The sequence below is a fragment of the Diachasmimorpha longicaudata genome, chromosome 6 (assembly GCF_034640455.1).
Source record: "Diachasmimorpha longicaudata isolate KC_UGA_2023 chromosome 6, iyDiaLong2, whole genome shotgun sequence".
In the NCBI taxonomy this organism is placed as follows: Eukaryota; Metazoa; Arthropoda; class Insecta; order Hymenoptera; family Braconidae; genus Diachasmimorpha; species Diachasmimorpha longicaudata.
In genome coordinates, this window is record NC_087230.1 from 7,929,850 (window position 1) to 7,953,482 (window position 23,633).

The 23,633-nt window shown below is 39.0% G+C and overlaps 1 protein-coding gene across 3 annotated transcripts in view; it reads right to left on the reverse strand.

Moving 5' to 3' along the window:
- The window catches only part of LOC135163813 (beta-1-syntrophin), a 118,665-nt gene extending 95,074 nt beyond the window's left edge, over positions 1–23,591 (reverse strand). The window contains exons 1-3 of one of the 3 annotated variants that reach the window (XM_064123634.1): positions 22,483–23,591; positions 22,325–22,398; positions 17,569–18,181 (exon numbers count right to left, since the gene is read on the reverse strand). In XM_064123634.1, the coding sequence (XP_063979704.1) occupies positions 17,569–18,157 (589 nt within the window). In that variant the 5' untranslated portion in view covers positions 18,158–18,181; positions 22,325–22,398; positions 22,483–23,591. The remainder of the gene's footprint in view (positions 1–17,568; positions 18,182–22,324; positions 22,399–22,482) is intronic. The other 2 variants (XM_064123635.1, XM_064123633.1) reach the window with 2 other exon arrangements.
- Positions 23,592–23,633: the final 42 nt, after the last annotated feature.

Genomic DNA, 23,633 nt, shown 5'->3' on the forward strand with positions numbered 1-23,633 from the left:
ACGCCCAAAAGTTTTTTTTCTAAGAATTTCCAGTGAATATTTCCGTTGATTTTCAAAAAAATTAGATCATATCACTCTCTGCTATGCCATAAATATCTTGTGAGTTCATTAAAGCCAAAGAAACTCTCCCATCATCGCAAAGAGAAATAAAAATCCAAAAATGAAACATTAATTTCAATGCCGGCCAGATACGACCGGGGAGAAGATGGACGCATTCGGTGTAAAGATTCTCCGTAGGTATTAAACGGGTGAATCGTACGAAATGCTATCGGGTAGTTCAATAAAAAAAAAAAGGAATGGGCCTGGGTAGCAGCACAAGAGTGTTGAATTATGTTCGAGGGGGGGATGAGAAAGGTAGAGTGAGTCAGTGAACGAAAGAGAGTGAGGTAGGTGGTAAAGAGGAATAGTGGTAGGGGAGATTCCGAAGACTAGAGGGGTAATAACTCATACCGTTGCCAGCACAATGCCGCTATGTTCGTTGTACGGATTCTGCAGAGAACAGGAACTACTATCCCAAGCCCTCTATGTACTGTCCCTATGTACCATCACTATGTGCCCATGTATTTATCCAGTGTGCACATATATATATGGGTCATGTTGGGAGAAGTACATACTTTCCAATCGCACTCGTCGAATTCGTCTCGAGCAGAAAAATCCTCTAATTCAATTTAATCATCGCAAGTCGGACACGATATTGATCTACATCACTAGTAGTACTGGAATATTGAAGTTGTGTGGATGTGACGTCTATTTTGGGGATTAAAATATGTATTTGCCTTTAGGTATCGACTTGGGATTTAAGAATTTTCTGAGGAAATATATTTTGCACTCGAAAACGTAATTAATAATTCTATGTGTTCAACCGTTTCTTTACGTTAATTCTAACAGGTCTTTGTAAATGCCAATGATTCTTTAATTTGTTGTAAATGGATATTATTATCATACTATCATTGTTCAGAAAATTTAAATGTATTCCTCTCGGTTATATTTAATGATTTAATTTCAATGAATTCATCCTATTTTAATAAGAAGAATCTCTAAAGGCAAATGTTTTTCCTTCAGATTTCCCATGAAAATATTTCCCTAACCTTTCAAAAAGTTTGTGAAAAATACAGATTAAATATATTTCTCTTTTATTTCCGTACCCATTTTAATATGTATAGAATGCAATGAAAAGTTGAAAAGAAAGAACGAAGTGAAAGAATTCTCCCATCATCTTGAGAAGGGGAAACTGGAAAGATTTCGTCAATCGAGTGGAACGATTGAAAGACACCGGTGGGTTGCTTGGAAATCGCGTCGTCGCTCATTCATAAACATTCCGAGTACCTCAATTTTATCTCCAACAAATGTAAGACGCCCGAGACGAAGGAATAGCCGACAAAGGCTCACGCTTGGGAGCATCAAAGGACTTTCTCTTATTCCCCCTCAAAAAAAAAAAAAAAAAGACCCCAATCCCCACAATTTCTCGACTTGTGCCATACCTACAAATGTACCAATAAATAATTCATCCTAAATAATTTTCCCAACTACCATAACTTGTTCTTCCAGGATTACCAACATACACTTAGTCCAGCATGAATTAATGAGGTGAGAATTGAGGAGCCGAGGTACCATGAAATGAACGTGCGACAAAGTCGGACGTTGTTGGACATGAGGCGTTGAATTGAGGGAAAATACGGATATGAAAGGCTGAGGAGTGAGGTGAAATGGGGACAAGGGTGGACGGTTTAATCCTGGTGGCATGACCATGATTTGCTCTGAATAATAACTCAAAGGGGGTTCATTCCGAACTGAGGCGGAAGTGACGGAATTTGCGCCGTCAGTGCCTTGTGGGTACCATCATCCACTGGTTGTCTGATGCGTAATTCATGGATAACATGTACATTAAGGTATGCACGTATATGGAGTGAGGACAACTTTTGCCAGAGTAGATGTGCCAAAAGTATTACTGGAACTCCAATAAATTTCAATAAGGACAGGTCGGAGGTGAGAGACATCTGAGGTGGAAGAGCGTGAATATTTTCAACTCGAGAAGAATTTTATCCATTTTTACAGAATTGTATGAGATGAACGAGGTATTGAGCGACTGACGATCGATAGAAACTCCAAAGGTCCAAAATATTAACACGAAAAGAAAAATTCTTCAAAAATTACTCAACAGTTACACATTTTTTCACTTAACGATACAAAATTTTGGAAAAGGGCCTAATGTTCCATCATTTTGACCGAATATCGTTTTGACTGACAGATTACGGAACACGCACGTAATTTTCTAAGAATTTTTCGCTCTCTGTAGCTTCAATATCGAACGAACAGAACCTGAATGAGAAGAAAAATCAGAAATAATCAGAGTACGTCGATATCACCCCGTTGACCCACAAAAACGTGAGGACTATTGTCAGCAAATAGCAGCTGCAAAATCCCCCATCACGTCAATGCTGAAACTAAGATATAGCCTTGGAGACGTCATTATTGGTAAATTCACACAAGGATCAGTATTCCAACCCCCATTAAGTCACCCCCGTCACAGACCGTTAGTTCGTTAATCGAATAGCAACCCGGTCATTTATCGTAACCCTACCATGCGCACATTTCGAAACAAACTGACATTTCCTCAATTATAACCTGAGGTGTATGTACCCAGGGGTTTAACGGAGCTTTATGTACACAACAAATGTACTCTAATGTACCAAATTATTATCGTAAAGTTATGGGCTCGCATTAAATGGACAAAATGCATTGGCAAAAGTGGTGAATAGAGATGATGGTGACTAGTGAGTGCCAGGGGGTGTGATGTGGTGGTAGAAGGGATGGAATTTTGGCAAGGGTGTGGAAACTGTCTTGTCGTCCCAGGCGTTATACTCCTCGTCTGACCAAATGGCATTTCCCTGGGGGGCATCTCCACAGCGGATCAGGTGGATAAGCCAGAACGGACTTGAGTTCCGCATTGTACCAGGAAGTCATAGGCCATCGGAAACGGAAATTAGCGCTGCTGGTGAAACAATAGGTACAGAGTGAGGCAGCTGCGTTGGGACGGATTGTTCCAGCAAATAACTACTACTGAATTGTCATTCCCCTCTCTGGTAAAGTAGCAACTCGACAGAGGAAATAAGTAACAGGTAAAGGATTACTCAAGAGGAGATGTATTTGTTTAGTTAAAATCTCTTTATGAAAACAGGAAATTTTGTGAACTGTTTTTTTTTACTCGGACGAAATTTACCGGATTTTACATCCGCACCGACCGTGAGGAAACATGAAATTTTATAAACAGCTGGTTCCATCCCGAGTCAAAATTTCACCGAGGTTTTCAACATGGTTCTAACGTCCACGGGCCAGTTTGCGACGTTGAAATCAGGTTGACAACTGTACATGCTCAATTCACGAATCAACTTACTTTCAACGTGCATATCGTCACTTATTTCCATTTATTCCGGATTTTACGTTGAATGTAAGTTGATCTTCGACCTACCCCTGACGTTCTTTCAACTTATTAGGTTGTAGGGGCAATTACCTTCCCCTTTCCCCCTTTCCGCCCTCATCGTCACTCCCTTCCCACCCTTCCTTCGCTAATTTTTTTCGTTTGCGCCCAGTTATAATTAATAAAAAATCGAAGTTTCTGTACTTGGTGGTGGTGGTAGAACCTGTTCCGAGTTCGGAATTGGCAAAATTGCAGATTTTGCATATATTGCACTGTGCTGATTTCCGGACTCGAAGGGACCTGATGTGTTGGAGGCTTGAGGATAGGAGAATGAGAATGAGAATTTTAATCCAGTCCTAATCTAGACGTTGAGAATACCCAATGTAAGTTAACAATATACTCAACTTACTCCCAAAATTACTGACGTTGAGGGTAGGTTGAGTATACGATGGGAAGTTGAGGGATTTTTGACGTACATGTATGAATAAGTTGACGTAGGTTGGAAATATGCTGAAGATTCCGCGGAAAAATTGCAGATCAAAGAAAAGTAAGTTTAGAACGTTAAGGCTATGTTGGGGGACCCGGTGAAATTTTGACTCGGGATCATTCATCGAACGATAAATTATTATCCTAAAAATTCTAAAACAACTCTAGTGGAGTTCCGACCTAGATTGGACTTTCCCAGGAACCTACCAACAATATCAGTCGAAATTATTTAACCTTCTAGGGTTAAGGCAAATCCAAAAAGTAATTGAACAAATAAATTGGTGGATAGTGAAGGGAAATGTTGTGTAAAAATCGCTATTTTGACATATAACACACCGGCGCTTATCTTTCGTGGTGTTCGAATCATATTGGCTCTCACCAATCTCTATTCAACTGGCGCTGGAGCATTGGAATTCGACGATTGGAAATTTACAGACTGGATCACACGTGGAACTCGTGGAATGTCGTGTATGTGAGACTGTGAAAGTTGGAGGAAATTTCCCTACATTTTTCTTGCTTTCCTCCCCCCGTCTCCCCCTCCCGCAACATTTTTTTTTCCTCTCGTAGTCATTCGTCTGATAGAATTTCTGTGGGACACATTCAAAGTAGATTTTTAAATCGTACTGCACTGGACGTTTATGCATGTTTGTATCTGACTTATATGGAGACCCTGGAAGATAATATTTCTGGTACAGGTAGACAAAAGCCTTTTCAATAATCATGCTCTTTGAAGTGGGACGGAGAGAATAACGGAAATGCTTGTGGATGGAAAATCAAATTAAAAGAATGAGTTTCAATGCTCCTTTGTGTTTCATTCGGAAAATATGACGAAATATAAAGGAAATAAATATTAGTCTGACTTTGTGCTATTTTTACAAAATTACTGAAGAATAGTAAAGTTGTAAAATTTATAGATGCACTGACTAGTGAAGAAGAAATACAAGAATTCCGTCACTGCAGTTTTCTTTCTGTATTGTTGACTCAAAGAATAAATAAAAATGCTTTTGGCTTGTAATCCATTGTACTCAAATTTTAAAATATCAAACAGTTATGTTCGACCATTGCAGATAAATTCAGAAAAATGATTAAAAACAACAAAATCCAGGGAATTTCATGTTCAATGAATCATGAAAATTGTAAAGAGCTCATGGGTAATTTATGGAATAAATTTATGCAGCAAATATTTATCTTCCTTTGCGAGAAAGTTTTTTGAATGAAGAAGAAAAATTTTTCTCTTGTTCATGTAACTCTAGCGAATGTGTTTTAAAAGGAAATCCCAAAGAATCCTACGATTTATCAGTGGCGATCACATTGATATTAGTATTGATTGATATTATGGTCATTATATTAATTTGTTGAAGAAGGAATTGTATAATTGCACATTTTTCTCTCTTTGCAATATTTGAATTCGCTTCGTCATTTCCAACTACTGCATTCCAAATCTCAAAAAATACTTTCAATTTATTCGTTTCCCCTTGTAATCCTTTAGATAGAATTTCGCAGTATCAAACGGTTTTGACAGTCGATTTCATGTAAATCCGGAGAGTGTACTTCAACAATAACAAAATTCAACGACTGTCAAGTCCAATCAATCATGAAAATAATAGAAAAACCTCATACGAATTTACCGATGAAAAAAAAGAATGAAAGAGAGGGGATAAAACAACATTGGCACATTATTTTGCGCTCTTTTCAATACATTTTGAGTACAAATAAATGACAGATAAACCGCAGTGGGGTTGACATTTCCAATTTATTTCTCATGGCGAATCAAAATGTTGAAAGCGTGTGTTATTATGAAGAATAAAATAACAGAAGAGGCGAATGGAAGGGAAAATCCGAGGCTTTGATCAAGGTATCGAGTATCTGGATATAGAGCTGGGGAGAGCTCGATGGCCCGACATCAATTGAAGAGATTGTCTGCTCACTGTGGTGTTACAGAACAAAATGACAATAAATGGTGTGACACCTCAACCGAAGACAGTTCCAATTTATTCCCCATTGCTGTACTCTCTACATAGGCTTTCGCTCCAATTGGTCAAGGGGTGATGGCCTGCTTTTGATAAAATATCGACATTCCAATAGTTATGCTATGAATTGGATGAGTCCATTTAATTAAATATATCGATTTTATCTCATCATTTGTATGAGAGTTCTATCAATTTTTTATCATAACAACCATCCTTTTTACTCATTGAAATATAAAACATGAGAATCAATCACCAGTATTTGAACGAAAAATTGACAGGAAATATTGAAAGGTCTATCAGGTTCGATGAATGCAATTGTTATGCCTCATTATGTTATTTAATATGAAAGTCCAACCACAGTATCCACTGTTTCGCTTGTATTCATTACGACTTTCGTTGTTCTTTCAACGAAATTTATATTTACAAAATCGCAGAGTTTCATTTCCCTCGTATGAGAATATTTACAATTTCATCCGCGCACCGTTCGCTAATTAATCTCTAAAATCATCCGCATTTTACATCAAAAAATTATAATCAATATTGACAACGACAGAATCCGATCATTTCACCCCTTCGTCATTCATTTTGGTGCTGAAGCATGAAATCAATCCCATACTATTCGCTCCTGAGTAATTTCCTCCAACTTTCCCAGACTCAATTCAAAATTCCCTGCATTTGCCATTCAACAAATGTCGATGGACTCAAAGACGACAAGTTTGCCCACCTTGAAGAATTTACCATATCACATGGCAATAGTATGCGACGAGGGCAAACCGTGAAGGGCTCTTGGTTCACTGGTCGACTGGTGAATACCGTATGGCACGCGATATCCACCCCCACCCCCCTCCCCCTTCTCACCCATTTCCCATACACATCGCTATATAGTTCTACTTTGGCATTTTCGAGTCTTTTCACCCTTCCCTACCATCTCTTCCGCCCCCATTGCATCACACCACCAAACACCTACGTACAACAAGCGTGTGCGATAACTCCGCACAAAATTCAGCTCTCTCTCGTGTCCGCTATCGCTCAATCTTATGCAATTGCACACCGGCGAAAATGTGGAGCGAGTAGCTGGAGCGATATTAACCGGCCGATAAGGGCTATCTACACGAGCCCGTATTTGCGTTAGTGCCCGACGATACCCAACCATCCCCCCCACTCCCCCAAACCCCCCATGATCCTTCTCACGCGGTTTACTCTTCAGCCCGTGCCCTTCGACGATATTCAGAAAAAAATGAAGAGGAGAGGGGGAAGGAAGGGGGTGGAGGAGGAGGAGCGAAGGTTACAATAGAAATTGGAAAGCGATCTGCATCTGGTATTTGCACAGTGTTGGAAAAGTTTGGTTGAATTTTCTGAAAAACGATGTTCAATTCGATTGAAGGGGAAAAAATCTACAGAATTTAAACGGAAAACCCTCAACATTCAAGTTCCCATTTTTGTTAGCAGTGAAAAGATAAAATTCTTTGAGAAATCAAGAAATTTGGAGACTTTGATATTTTGGTGACAGTGATGAGGAGGTTGTAAAGAAATTATTGGATATTTTAGTAGAATAATTGTTATCAACTCTGGCTAATGGTAACGATACATTAAATTTGATTAATACCATGAAATACGTCAGACGTTAAATTTCCGTTCTCTTCCGATAATTTAATCAATATCGAATATGAAATAGTGCAGATATAACAAATTGAAGGAATAGCACAATTTTCCATTATCCCAATTATCCACTTCACTCCCAGTATCACCTGATCACGAGCCACTCGAGGCGATAAAAATCAGGAATAAAAAAATGTAATGTCAAGGGTCGTGACGGATGATCGTGTACGAGACGAAATTTTTTATTTTATTTTATCATAATTCCCATAATTACAAATACGCGCACGAATCGTCTCTCTTTTCAATACACGAAACGTAAAAATGGTGTTTTCTGTGGATAAACACTGAAGTTTACACCGATATTACAATTATGAAAAGCGGAAAGGCAATTATATGAACGAATATAAGCATGGATCGTGGCAATTGTACATGGAAATAATTCGAGCATAAAGCCATTGACTGAAAAACTCGAATGTAATTTCCGTTAATGCCACACACTAATGATGTGCGCTCAGCGTATTTATATAATTAAAAATCCAATTTCGATATCCTACAATAAACGTTTAATTGCCCGCTGTACCTATATTGCGGCGGCAGATTTTTTTAATAAACGAGAAAGTTGTGTAAATATAACGTAAACCAACTCTGACAGGAGTCATTTGACAGATTACAAATTATTACTGTTCTCCAAATATTTTCAATTTTCATTTCATTTCTACACTGAAAAACAAATGTAGTAAAGCGAAAGGATTATTTTTTAACATATGCACTCACAATCAGTGGCTTGTCAATAGGGCTAATGGAATATTCCATTGACAATACCCAATATGTCGGCATTTTTAGTAAATTATTTAATTAAACTGTGCGCTGAACTTGATCACCCCAAACGGCGGAGATTGGAATTGATCATATTAAAACACGATACTACTGACATCAATATAATGAAACGAGAATTCATAACTGAATAAATAAACGAGAATCAGCAGAATATTGCGAATTCCCTGAACTACTTCAATTTCTAATGAATTAAATGTACTCGAGCTGAAAGGAAAGACTTCATTTTAAAAGTATGTCTTCCCGTCGTCAAAGACACCCCGAAGAAGACCTATCATCATTCGTAAAAACGATGTTATGAAAACCTAGGAATTTCTATAAAAGAAGAATCTAAAATTGCAGAATCCAATAAAGCACTGAGACTGAATGAAAAAAAAAATTTAAAGAAAACCCATACCTCCCGGCACTGTAATAAGTGTCAGGAATTCCCAAATAAGGGTAGACACACCGTCTCCTCCTTCATTCCCTGTAACCCTGAGAGGACGAGGTGGAGTGGATGTGAGACGACACCGGAGACGAAAAAAATAATAAACAGTTTATATACGAACTAAAACGAAAAACAGGAAAGTGAGAACACGATAGTCTTGTACTTTTCACGATAAAGTGTAATTGGTAACAATGAAATAGCTATTTATAATCCTCTGAGTTTCCTCTAGCCCCAGCTCTACCAAAACTAACCTGATCTTATGTAATCGGAGACCCTGGTAATGCCTTTATCCGACAAAGTTAACAATCTCCCTATCCTCTCGGGTTGGCCCTACCTAGACTTACATTCTGTACAATATATACACTTGAAACACTGGTAAAATTATAGACCCGACACCCTAGTACCAGCTGAAGAGGTACATGATTTTACATCTCGGAATGTGATGCTGGCCCTCTCCGGAAAAACATCGCACCCATCATCACGACCCGAAGAGTCATAAGGGAAGAAAAATATTCCAAAATCACCAATTTTCATTTTCACCGAAGAGTAGGATAATTCCAAACGGAAATTTCACTCCCTGGTGACAGGGAGAGTGAATGGATATTACTTTATAGATATTTTGGACCTACCCCTCGTAGTGGTTTATTGAAAAATTTATTTTATAAAGAATTCAGAAATTTTGATGAAACCTCACAACTGCCAAACTTCGACAGGATACACCGGATAATTTGATAAGAACGCCGCAATGTCCAAAATAGTCTATCTACTTCAACTACCTCTGCCTCGGGTTAAATCGACCCACACACTCGTCACCACCCCTATCCCGCCTCCCCCCTCCTGCCCACCCCATCACCTATCTCAACTATCGCCAATACTGTGGTCCACATTGGCTTGCCGCAGGAGATATGCGTATGTGCGCCGACTCAATCTCTCTCATCCCATCAATCGTACCGTTTTACCCCCACCCTAAGAACCAAAGGCCCGTTGACCGATGGCCGATAAATATTTTAATCACTTCTGTCGACACCACGTCGATGGAAGGAGAGAGTGTCAATGACACCGACATCACAGAATTGCAATCTAATTACAATTTCTCCGTTAGATGCTGCAATTTCGGATGGACTTGTGCGGTCAGCACAGTTGACATTAACTAAACTCACGGCAACCAGTCACGTGCTATGCAAATTAATTGATTTTTTTTCCTCTCCCCCCCCCCCCTGTCCCTATCAACCAAATATTCATAAACGTTTACTGACGAGAATTGAGGCAATGAATGCGTTTACTGTGCGGTATGGATTGTTGACCGAAAATAATAACGTCACAGTCAAGTATGTGTCCGGTGGTGGGTGGTCCCGGAAGCCCCATGTGATGGTAGGATTACTCTAGTCTACCCTCTCGACACACAACGACTATCCCTGCGGTGTACTTTAACCCCTATTAACTAACATCGTAATACTTCGTCCAACATGGCTATATATTGATTAATTTAAATTCTTGAATACAGTGTTCCACGCGTAATTATGAAATTATTCTTGATTATTCCTAGATTTTACGTAGCTTCATTAAAAGTACATCGGATAACAAGTACAAGTCATAGTCAATATACTTTCAAAATTTCCCGAGCCATACATCACCGTTAGTGAAAATAGTTTAATTTTGAAAAATCTGGAAGAGCGATCTTCATCGTATCTTAAATTTATCCCTCATTTTCAGATTATTTATGTGCATTTGCTGACGACTTGAATTTTCGACTGAGAATTCATTAAAATAGTTTCTCAGACTTTTTTACTCGACCCCAATTATCCCGTGCACTCAATAGAGCTCATTATACTTCTGTCCTGAATACTGGTTTGACTGATAATAAAGAAACTCGTTGAAGCAAATGAAGTCAGTGTCTACACACTGGCGACGCCTGAGCCTCAGATTTTTTTTTCATTCACCAAATAAAAGAACTCCGTGAAACAAGTTGAGTGTTATTGAATGAAATAAATCTTGGGAAAGAAGTCAACTGAATGAGAGTGCCACGAAAAGGAAATATATAAAGGCAAAGAATTCTCAGCTTTATATATTTTCCACAACTCCTCACTATTCTCCCAACCCCATGATCTGGATTTCATTCCTCGTGTGTACCAACGATACTTCACTCTTAATAGAGAGAATAGCCCCAGAATATTACGCGCAAGTCATTATGTATTCACGGAGACGTGTGTCATTCCGATTGTTGTCAGCTACGCTTCAACTGGTTCCATCTGGAATAATCGAAAAACTCGAGAAGAAAGGGGGAAGAGAAAAAAAAAACACCTGAGAGGTTTGTACTGACATTGAATGCTAATAACATTGCTACACGACAATAGAAAGCAACAAAGCCAGTTGGTGAAAAGACATAGAGAGAGCCACGGTTAAACCCGGAAGGACGTGTACACGCGAACAAAGAGCCAATGAGGTGGAAAAAAAGGGAGAATGATGGGAGAAATAAGGGGGTTAGAGAAATGTGCAGTGGAGGTAAAGGGAATGTACAAAATGAAAGTTTAAAAAACCTCAAATTCAGTTACAGTGGAAAAACATGGAGAAAGAAAAATCGAGTACTTGAATTTCATAGAACAATAACCTGTGGAGAAATAAGCTCCACAAAATGAAATGCTTAAACTTTTGGGTTTTGCATTAATAAAATACAATGCATCAAATGTAATTTCATGGATAGTTTGTTGAACTACGTCCATTGTTAGGGTAATCGTGGGGTGTTCACCCTGCACGAAGATAAATTTTTAGGAAAAATCACCCCTTCGTTTGATGTAGCAAATTCCTACCCTGGGAAATCAATTAAATGAATATTGATTACCAAACTACACTGAATTATCAATGAATTTAAAATGTTATCCAACTGGATGTCGTCGATGGCGATTAAATTTGGTTGGATAAGTCCACGGAAATGTGAGGTTTCATTATTTTCCCATTAAATTATAAGTTATCAATGACCACATCTCTTGGAATGTGAACGGTATTCAGACTTGATGAATATTTTTACAATCGAAAAATCACAGCACGAGAGAATTACGGAGTTTTCGGATTTCATTAAATACGCGTACGAAAAGTTTGGTGACACTAAATTTCGCTATTCAATTATCTCCTATCCATCTACCTCATACCTCATCCAACTACAAACAGAACTCCTGCAGCTTTAAAAAATGCAATTTCAAATCCAGGAATTTCATTATTTCAGGAGCTATCAATACAGCTCAACAATACCTTTCGTCAATAACCAAAGTACAAGGCCATTCAGTTAATTTGATATTCGACTCACACGACTTCCTAAGTGCGCCGATAATTTTCACGTGAATTAATGCCCTTTTTACACAAACATTTCTCACCGAATTAATTAACGTATATCACGATTTTCTGAGTAATTTTTATCCAATTTTCCTCACTACCAGAAACGCAGAATTAAAACATCGAAAAACGTACAATATCAAGTGGTAGTCTGGCTCTCCGAGAATTTCAAGTACCGAATAACAATTACGTTATGTTCCCTAGATGTTCCTGGGAGAGGGGAAATAACTGGAATTCAATGGCAATGCGCTTAACTGGAATAATCGAAACTACCTGAAGCCAAGGAAAGTTGTTTCAAATTGGTGGAATTAATTTGATGATTACACTCGTTGGAATCCTCATCTCGGGAGGATGGAAGTGTCTTAAATATTACCGGAATGAGATACAAGAGACAGTAATGAAGACAGTGTACTATACTGGAGATGGTAGGAAGGGAATGTAGTATCAGTCGTTATTCACCGCTCCTGTTGGTGTGGAAGGAAAAACCATGGAAGAGGAGCAGGGGGAGGGGAGGGGGAGTGCCATTCGCTGAGCACTTCCACCAGCTTGAGATGAAAATTTCATCCTGACGACGTCGTACATATCATCTGTCATCTCTTGGGTTATCAGTGAACAATGCAAACGGTTAAAATTACGTATTCCAATTTTGTGGAGGACACAAGAGGGGTTGAGAGTTTACCGTGGCATATGTTATTCTTGGTCTCCAATAAAGGTCCGACTGTTTCCTTATCGAAATCCATGGAGATTCTAAACTTAATGGTATGTATTATCCGGTTAATAGAAGTCGAGGGAATGGAAAATGTTTTTCTCTTCTCGAAAGATTCACATTCAAAATAAAATTATTCTACTGAACTTCGTTGGTCTCCATTCGCGCTGGGATGAAAATGTAACGTTTTTTTTTTTAGTAAAATGACTTTTGGAGAGGATTTCCTATGTAAAACTTCATATGAAAAGAATTTTATTTACTGGAAAAATATCAACCGTAAAGTAGCTCTCAGCAAAAATGCTGAGAAAAATTCGAAACATCGATGTTAATTAGAAGTTAATTGATGGATTCTTTCCTTATCGATCACATGGGCGCATAAAATTCGTCACGTCTAATTTTGTTTACCCTTTATGTTCAATATTTACCGGTACACAGTTACAATAATAAAACTGGAGTAATAATAGAAAGTGAAAGCTAATACTCGTTTGTACACATCGAACGATGTCACGAAAATTACTACATTGAATTCTCATAAAAACCAATAATCAATTATCCCCATTGCATCAGTCGTACGATGAAAGTAGGTATTGGACAATTTTTTAATAATTTACCGCGAGATCGAGTCAATATTCTCGAACAATTCAACAAAAATATCCAATAAAAATCCTATGAAACTTGTAAATAGTGAGAAAAAGATTATTCTGATGAATAAAATCAATATACAAATAAATATTCAACTGCACATCCAAACAGCTCCATAAAAATTGATAGATTTCATGCCTACAGATTAAATCAAGACCCGATAACAATCAACCTCGACATTACCCATGGAACACCTAAAAATGGTAATTTGTCTCCCCATGTCTGTGTGCACATCCACAAAAAAAATGACTAGTGTAGCATACCAGGAAGACGAATTAAAAGCCAATACTCGCACCCACACCCCAAACGAATGATTCATAATCAGTGAGGCACAATATTTCACGAGGATTCGCCGGATCCTGGCTGAACGATCGCCAGGATAGATAAGACACAGTGAAAGGGGAGACACGCCAAGTCGTTGGCGGATCGTTTTCACGGGCAAGAAGGGCCTTATAACTACACCACGACGACCGTTGCATTTTACAGTAGCAAAAGTTATAGAAAAACGAAAAAGCCCTCCTTAGAAAAACCACCTGAATTAAATTCAAGTTGGAGATCTGAGTTATTTCTTATGTCACAAGAATATACGAAGAAAAATATTCACTATATCTCCAGCATAATGTATTATAATACCATTAGATCCCCTCTCATTTCCAGACTTCCCGCAAAAAAAAAAAAAAAACATAAAAAAAATGGACGAGTGCCTCGAATTCAGAAGTAGTAGAAATAAACAAGATTTCCCCAAACTCCAGAGTCCACACTCTAATTCCCGGAAATCGGATATTCTTCTGCTCAGTTTCTACGCATTTTGTTCAGTCACTGTTAATCCCCCCCTCCCTCCCCTCCTCCTCATCCCGTGCTCCTAGCATTGAGAATTTAAATATCCGGGAATTACGTCGTGGGTGAGAGAAAAAAAAATCAATAAAGGTCTACCTCACTCGGTCACGAGAGTAAAATCAATAACAGCTGTTCTAAATTTTTTCAACCATAACCATCACCATACAAGAAAAAAAAAATTCACAAATTTATCAAGCGAAATGATGGAGGGCTGTACCATTTCGAAAAGAGAAGAAGTGACTTGCTCCGAGTTGAAATGAGATACCGAAGGAAGAAAAAAAAAACATAAACGAAAGACAAACAACGGAAGACGCTGTACCAACGGACTCTCAAGAAGTCCATATCGAGGAAGATTGCTATGAAGGGAAAAAGTTGGGGTGAAGGGGAGGTGGGGTGAATCGTTCGCAAGCTCTCCCCGAGCTTGGAGATAAAACTGTTGGAAAGAGGAAAGCCTTTCTACCGTAGAATATCCAAGATATAAAAAGATAACAGGAAAAGATCCACGAGCTCACGGGGTCTTCTGTACTTGTTGGTAGGTGTCTCCACGCTTCAACAAAGTCACTGCCTCGTCCTAGCTACTTCTCCCTTCATCCACCTTGAATCACGGAGGGTGGAAAAGAAAACTTTGGGCCTTGGCTTTCATAACTCATAGCTTTATTGGATGGTACCCAGTGAGTGGGCAGTAACTTGGTGTCCAAAAGTAACCGAGAACAAATGAGATGCTGTGATGGAGATAGTTCACTATACCATTGACACAAATGACTGGGAAAAGCAACTAAATGTTGAAAATATGAGTTCAATTAATGAACAACAAAGGATCTCCAGATGTCGAATGATTAATCCCAATGACAAACAAAAACTTATTCTCATTAGCCGTCAAAGTTCTACCCCACCTAAAACTAATAAGATCCAAATACTCCCATTGGATTCTCTGTTAGTGTTATTTCGCATTACTCACTCCCTTCATCACTCTGACGTCAGGCATTATACTCAGCCCCGTTCATTTAGCTCGAGTAATCAGGGGTCAACGGGTAATCGACTTCTCTCATCAGTTCACCTTCTTCCCATCACTCGTTGTTGAACGATGATTCAGACATTCAGACAACACAGCTCAAGGCATATCTCGTGCATTAGAACGCACTCATGTGTATACCAATGGAAATATTTCCCAAGGGTGAGCCAAACAATAATAAATATTTGTCCTTCTCATAGTGTGAAATGTTGGCTTACATACAATACCATCAACAGATAATAATAACGAGTCTGGCTAAAAAATATTTCTCACTTAATCGAATGTGCGAATCAAAGGAGAGTGCCGAACAAAGGATTCTTGTGACAAAAGAAAAATTCATGACCCTTTCGCATACTGTCTCTGCCATCTATATCCAACCAGACAGCTGAATCGAGGTGAGAGGGGAAATGAAACAAATAGAAGTGAAGGTGACAAAAGCAATTCACTTATACTAGGTTCATGCGAGTGTAGACCAAAGGCAATGAGGATGGAATGACAGAGAACACGAGAGAATGGAGAACCTGGGTATATGCATCAAGCATTAAAAAAAATGAACGGGCGCTAGACAGGGGGGTAGAGGTAGAGAAAAAATGAAAAAAAAAAAGAAGAAGAATACTGAGAAGAGTTGGAAGGGGAAAATAAAAACAGGACAACAAAAAAAAAATGAGGAGAATAACGACGAGTGGGATATCTATATATGAAAAGCTTGGTATGGAAGACTTCCATTTTTGTTATTCCTCGTGTACGTTGTTTTTGTTCTTTTCCACTGCTGGGGTACTCTGGGGAAGGTGGAAAGAGAGGTGGGGGAATACTGACAAGTATTCGAGCACGTACCGTTGCCACTCTCAAGAGGTAAGACTATATCAGCCAACCGGTCAATGGGCGTCTTGTCAAGGCCACGTGTTCACTCCTCTCCCTCCTTGACACTTTTTCAGCATTAGCAAAAGAAAGAAAAGAATTCAACTCTCAACTCCCATTTTCAGTGACTCTGCTTTTATTTTCGACTACCCTATGTCTCTTTCACCAATTTCACTCATTCAAGGGGGTGGAAAAAAAAAAGAGAATTTCACAAAGTGTAAAAGTGACAATCAAGCAAAGTGTCAAGTCGCGCAACGTATTAATTCTGCTAAAAGCATGTCGACTTGCGAGGGGAACTGTACGTCAGGGTGAAAGAGGAGGAGGACCAGTTGGATATTTGGAGGTGGATGACAAGGTGAAGCGTAGATGTTGCTAGTATGGAAGAAAGTTGTTGGAACTCGGAAAACCAAATTATGGAAAAGGGGTAGAAGATTGCTCCCTTTTCCTTCAGCAAATGGCAAAGACACGGAATTCGATATTAAAACGAGACGCGGGAGAATCCGTTGGGCTTAATGCAGCGTGTACTTAAAGCTAATTGGAATAAGAGTCTCGTTAATGTTCCAAGGGTAAGCTATACAAAGGAAAAGTAAAGATAGTAAAATGGAGGAGGATGGCCATACCGTCTTGTGAAAAGTTTTGGAGAATCTCCTTGCGCAAGTCTCTAACACGCGATTTCATCGAGCAACGGAGTCGAGCTCTATTTTTTTTTTTTTCTTCTTTCCTTTTGTGGGTATTATTCCTACTACCCCTATTTATTTGACCATTATCATGTGTTTGTGTTAATTTATTCATATCATTTTCCATCTCACCGGACCTCGTTGGCGTTATTCCTCGGAGGGAGTAGTTTTTACCGAGGGAATCGATTACCTCCCAACATTTTCTTGAAAGTAGTGAGGATTGTACGGAATGAGGGTCTGGCCAACCAGGTGCCGTTCGAGGAAAATAATTTTCTAGGTGCAATGAACCAGCCCGAGACAGCGGAGGTGTTCTGGCATTCATAGGTAGGCTTTAGGAAATGAAATATTGATTTTTTCTGATTGACTCGACGTTGGCTTGAAAAATTCTCAGGATAGATAATTGCACGTGGAATTGAATATCTTTCCGCGAATACATTGATTTTCAGAAGAATCCAATACGATGCAGAGGACAAAATATTGGAGAGTTCTTCATGTTACTGTCACTGACAATAATTTTTTTATATTAAGAACTGTTCGTTCTACTTGAATTTGATCATGTTAACGAAAGACCCGACGCTCTCTGGGAATTTATTTATCGGTCACGCATCGATAACACAATATATTCAAAATGAATATATTTTAACTGCCAACGCCAGTATATATAGTAAAATTACACCGTCTCACGATTTTATGAGATATTTCTCTCATCGAAAAAGTAAACACACCTGACGCGAATGAATGTAACCCGTTGGATTGGTTAATGAAAGAGACTCACCTTCGAGTTCGACGACCTTGCCTGCCCGTTTAAGTGCCTTAACAGCCTCGTCGTGAGTTGCCTCGCGAAGATCTTCACCGTTGACAGCGAGAATTGCATCACCAACGTAAAGTTGTTCAGTAGCATCGGCTGCCATGCCCTTGAAAATCTTGGATATGAGGATGGGCATTTTATTTTCCTTTCCACCTTTTATCGATATACCCAATCCATTATTATCACTTTTCACTACTCTCACAATGCGCTTTTGATTAGCCACTGAATCTGGTACATCGGGATCATTGAGACTGTCGATGTTGTTGTTGTTAATATTACCATTGAGGGGACCACCATTTCCAGTTAGTATATTCTCACAACTCTCATCCAAAGATATACTGAGATAGTCATCCTCAAGGGATACGAAGACACGATACCATTGACCGCGTACTTGAGTCTCAAGTACACCCGCACGTCCGGATGTTGATGAGGAAGCGGCTGTTGACGATGACGATGAGGATAATGTTGGTGCTGATGTTAAACTTGACATACCACTTGTATTTATCTGTCCAACCTGCATTATACCAGGTTGGCCACTTCCGCTCAGCTCAACCATTTCTATTTCCTCGCAGGCTGCCCGCTGAAAAATATATGGAGAATATTTTTTAGTATAAATTATACAGAACGAATACAATTTTTTTTTTCCACGACACAAACACAGCGATTCTTCTCTCTAATCTAACGTTTGATACTGAGAAAATTTGACGAAGTTTTGAAAATGTTGGAGGCTTTTAAGAAAGTATTTTTTATGATGGCTCACGGTGGATACGGTGATGTAAAAAAAATTATAGAATTTTTTCATCGAGACAACTAATAAATAAAAGGAATGACAATTGCTTTCCTTATTGCGCTTCGGGCTCGAGTTTCGTGATACATTCACGGAGACTTGTGTACCGATGAAAATCGATAGGCAACACGAGCCAGCTAATGTCTTTTCCATGTGATTGTTATGCAATTTCGCTATGGAGAGGAAACTGTGCATTCGGGGAGAAATTCAATCTCTGACAACTTGCATCGTATATCAGCATCGTCGGACTAGAAATTCACTTTGCAAATATTTCAATAGCAAGAAAAAATCATAAAATTCCCTGAAAATCAGTGAATCGCCTAATTAATTATTATTATGCAATGAATGAATATTTTCGACAACAATGGCCTTCATATAAATCCTGGATGAAAGGATGATGAAGGATGAAAATTATCCGACTTCCATAATTTTGAAATTAATTCGTGAGTAAAGTATATTGGATGATAATCCGGACATGATTATCGGAGATGTAATGCACAATAGGCTTTGTCGATATGAATGAGAATAAAAAAGTGAGTTATGTTTTCTGTTAACTATCCACAGGATATTTGGATTTCAACTCTGTAAACAAAATTGACATGCCCTCAGTGCGTTGATCGGTCAGAGGTAACACAAAACAGTGGAAAATTGCCCAAGGGAGCGTGCGTCAACTGCAGAATTTTGATAGAAATATTTCGCCCGTAAGAATTGATGGGCTGAAAATGGTACACTGAACATTTAAAATTCAATCGAAAATGTCATAAATTGACAACTAAAATTAGTGGAGATAGAATTTGACTGTTGCTAACGAGTGTCACAAATTACTTGTCATGCTTCGCTATTTTTAATTTTGTAAATCTACTGAATACTCTTCATTGTTTGACAATTTTATTGAGTTCGTATATTCACACCATTCCCAGGGTGAATTTATATACACATCGAGCTATCTTTTTTTTTCACTACTCTCACTCAGTATACAGACGATTCGCTCGAGTTTGGCTAGAAGTAGAGGGACGAGATTTGCCATGCGTATCCGAGGCTGACGCCAGAGCGGAACTACCTGCTCTCGAAACATTTTTTTTTTTCCCCCCCAATTTCACGAACCGCTTCATCCCCTGATACACACTATTCCAAAAACCCTCTGCTTTTGGAGCGTACCCTCTTAATTTACCTCCGGTGCGAGAGCGTTCGTACAATTTATTTCAACTCTGGAACATTCATTCGTTTTTTTTTCTCCTACCCACTCCTACCAACAATTTTTCGGGAAAAACTGAGGGCGTTTGTTGTAAAGAGTTGGGAATGGCAAATTTTTAGGAGCACTGAATACATGAGGCTTTTAGAATGGGAAAAAGGGTTGCCAACGGGGGCCGACTGATAAATGAGTTTGGAATCTAAGGGGAAGGTTATGAATAGCTCGTTTGGACTTTTGAAGAATGATTTCAAATACTTAAACTCGATATTTTACATTTGAATTTTATGGAATGGTAACTCATAAAGAATGAGTGGATTCTCCAACTCTGCAATCGTTAAATTTACATTTTACTGGTTTAATTTGATTAAACTAAGAAAAAGATAATAACGAACTTTGAGGATTATATTATTTAGCAGGCCCACCAATTATTTGACCATCATAATGGGAACCGTCAATTTTTTTTCTTCAAATTTTTCCAATCAACCAATTCATAGCACTACGTGAAAAACGATGCGCTGTCGCTTTGCCCTCCCAGGGTGACCAATCTACAAAATTGACCGAAGTTAATTTTTACCTTTTTCTTTTACAACCAAATTTTTCCCTGTTCGACATAACTCGAACCCTGTGTTGCCTTGATATCACCAAACATACAAAAGTAACAAAATCCACGAGTGGAGAAAAGCCAATTCACCCCTGAATTTTTCCCAGAATTTTCCTCGCATATCAACGAATCATCCATAACCCCCTTAATAACAGGTCTACCGAATACAATAATTTGCACCCATTTCCATTGATTATTCCAACGAAACGTATAATATAATAAAGAAGGAGCAAAAAAGCATCCTGCAGTGGTATAGTGGCGCGTATTCGCGTGTTCCGGACGCAGGGAATGTCGTCTGAATCTCACAAAAACCAATAACCTCGGTTCTCGGGGCGTCGGGAGCGGGCTTGTTTATGACTCGAGGGAGAAAACGAATGCCGGTGTATGGGGTAATACGTGAGTTCAAAAGAGAGACGAGGTAAAAGCTAAAAGTGGGAGGGAAAAGGGGTAGAAAAGAGGCATGAGAGAGGAAGGCGAGAATAGGTAGCATGCTGGGTGCGGTAGTAAACGAAAATCCACTTGTGACCTTCATCGCCCAGTCTCACCTAAATGCAATTTGCGAATTCGTTTGCATTTTATATAGCGTCAATTTCTGTTTTCTTCTCTCACCTATTCTCTCCCCCCCCTTTTGATGCATTTGGATTGTGCATCTTTCAAGTGATGGAAGTTTCAATTTTTATTATCAAAGTTATATTTTCGAAACTTTCCCCTTCGAAACTGTCGATTCAAGCGTGAGCCGGAGATAACAGAAAATTGCAGGACATAAAAAGTAAGGTCGTTACTGGCTAATTGCAGTGATTTATTATTCAGAGAGAAAACAAGGCGAATCAGTCAACGGTATCGTTCAGTCTGTGAGGGAATGCAATTGGATGAAAACGAGAAAATTTGAAATCGTCATAAAATCTTATCGATTTGGAGATAATTTTCAGAATTTTCGCAAAATTATCAAAATAGTAGGATCCTTTCATTTCTACTTATGCATAAAGGGCAAGAAGTTACGTGCATCCACAAAGTACTAATGCATTAAGAATAAATCGAATCCGAATCATTTTAGAGCTCGGATCAACGAGATCAGACGACAACCGGTAAACCTATAAATGACACCGGATGTCATCAAGCTAATAAATCACATTGATTTAATGCACGATTCCTTCCGCCATGAATGCATCAAACGGTTATGAATTCCTCGTTTGAATTTTAGACATTGTAAGTTAATTTCAAGAATTAAGATGAAAATTCAAGGTAATTGCATCATTCATGTCGAATGGGCATTAGTTTTTCCAGAAATATCTCCTAATCCAGGAGAGACAGCACACTTGTTTGTGAAAATGTTTCAAAACTGCCATTCTGTTTAATAAAAAAAATCCTCACGATACCTGAGCTACCTCATTCTTATCCTTAGATACTTAAAAAGTCAATTCATTACTCTATATCATCACTCAACTCAATCACCATGATATTTTTAACCGTTTCTACAACCTCGCATTGACACATCTCAATTGCCTTGAAATACCCTAACGATTGGATGTCGTAACACTACTCATTAACAAGTATAATTCGACATATATCAGGCGAACGACCTTGTTATTGTTCTTCTCCGCTCTTCAAATCGATAAAAACAAATTTCCATCACTATCAAAGCCCTCCCCCCTTACCCCACCCCATCAATTCCCGTAATCACATTCGACGAAAAATCCCAAAACTCGATTATAATATGCCCTATAAATATTCCAAGGACCTTAAACTCATAATTAACGATACCCCGAGTTAATTTAATACCATCCCAACCGAAATTAGCAATTTCATTCAGCTATGCAACACCAACCATATCTTGATACACACGAAATAACTTGACGATCAAGTTGTTCCTAGAGTTATCCACAACGTGCACACACACGAGTACCGACCATTAGTCCACAGCCAACTATTTCAAAACCACACATGAACAATTCTCAGTATCAAAATTATTTCAACAATGTTAACCCACAAAGCTCCGTGAAAATATGCATCACCGGAAAAAATAAAAAAAAAAATAAAAAAAAAACACAACATTCCCACTGTCGTGAAAAAAAAAAATTTCACATGATACAACCAAACAAAATAAACAGAAACCATATCAAAGGAATAAAACGGCACGACCTACCTCATCAAAACAAAATACGTAGCGTGAAAAAAATGGAACTCAAGAGGGGACGACCTCTAAAGCGAGTCAACATTCTAAAACAGAAAAAGAATAAAAATCAAAATAAAGCATCCAAACACGTGAGAAAAATACAATAACCATCTGTTCCCTCTATTTACCGTTTTACGTGCGTGTATGGGCATATGACCTCCGGATTATTCTAGGAAGTGTGCGTTACTCAATTTGCCACTGGTCTTCTCCCTGTGGCCACAACAAGCTCTACTTCCCCTCAACGACAAACGATCCACAACAACAAGGTCTCGAAGGACAACGATTATTCCTCATATGTTATCATCGATCCACATTCCGATTAGTAACATAACCGTTCACCGGTCTGCTCCTCAGTCTGGACATGTCCCTAAACCGGGTGTCCCAGACTCTATTGGCATGCACCACAGCCTCCACTGTACCACCCCACACCACTCAACACTCCGCGAAAAAAAAACCCAGAAAACCCACGCCGTCAAATAAAAAAAAAGCACACACACACACACCTCGGCATTCACTTTCCCCTCCTGATTTCCCGCGTCCCGTTTTACAATGCAACTGTGTATATCGACATCGAAGAGGAATAAATCGACATCGATAACGGGCAGACACACTGGAACGTTGCAGATATTACGCTGCCAGCATTTTCCTTCAACGTTTTCTCGATTACTTTTTCCCTCCTCCGTCTCCGAGCGTCCCCCTTCCCGCTCAAACTGTTTACAGGAGAACACTTCGTCCGCTCGCGTCCCTTCGCGCTCCCTCTGTTTACCGGTGAGCACTTGTTTTATTTTCCCTCCCCTTCTATCGAGCCCCACTATTTCGCGAAACACGCACACGACACCCCACGCACGAAACTTATTCACTTACTCCTTCAATAAGCTGATGAACTTGGTTTTATCATACTTGAACTCAATAATTAATGAGGGAATGAAATAAAAAAATGTTAACCGGCACTCACTTTATTTTATCTGTGCGACATCTACGATCCTTTCGCGCTTGTTTTATTTTCCAGAAATGGTGGCGCGAGGCACAATTGTTAGCGTCGGTGAATTTATAATTTATCGGGGGGGTTAAAAATAAAATAATTAATTCTCTGATTATTTAAGTGCACGATTGATGAGCGGATTACGAGTAATAAGACACTGGTATGATAGTGGGTGATTTATTAAGACGCGAGCACGTAACTATTTGTATCGGACAAAAGCGTACTCTCGCTTGTAGCGTCACGTGCGTACTGAAACAAATGCCTAGCGTTGGGGCAGCCGCGGGCTCCACACTGGGG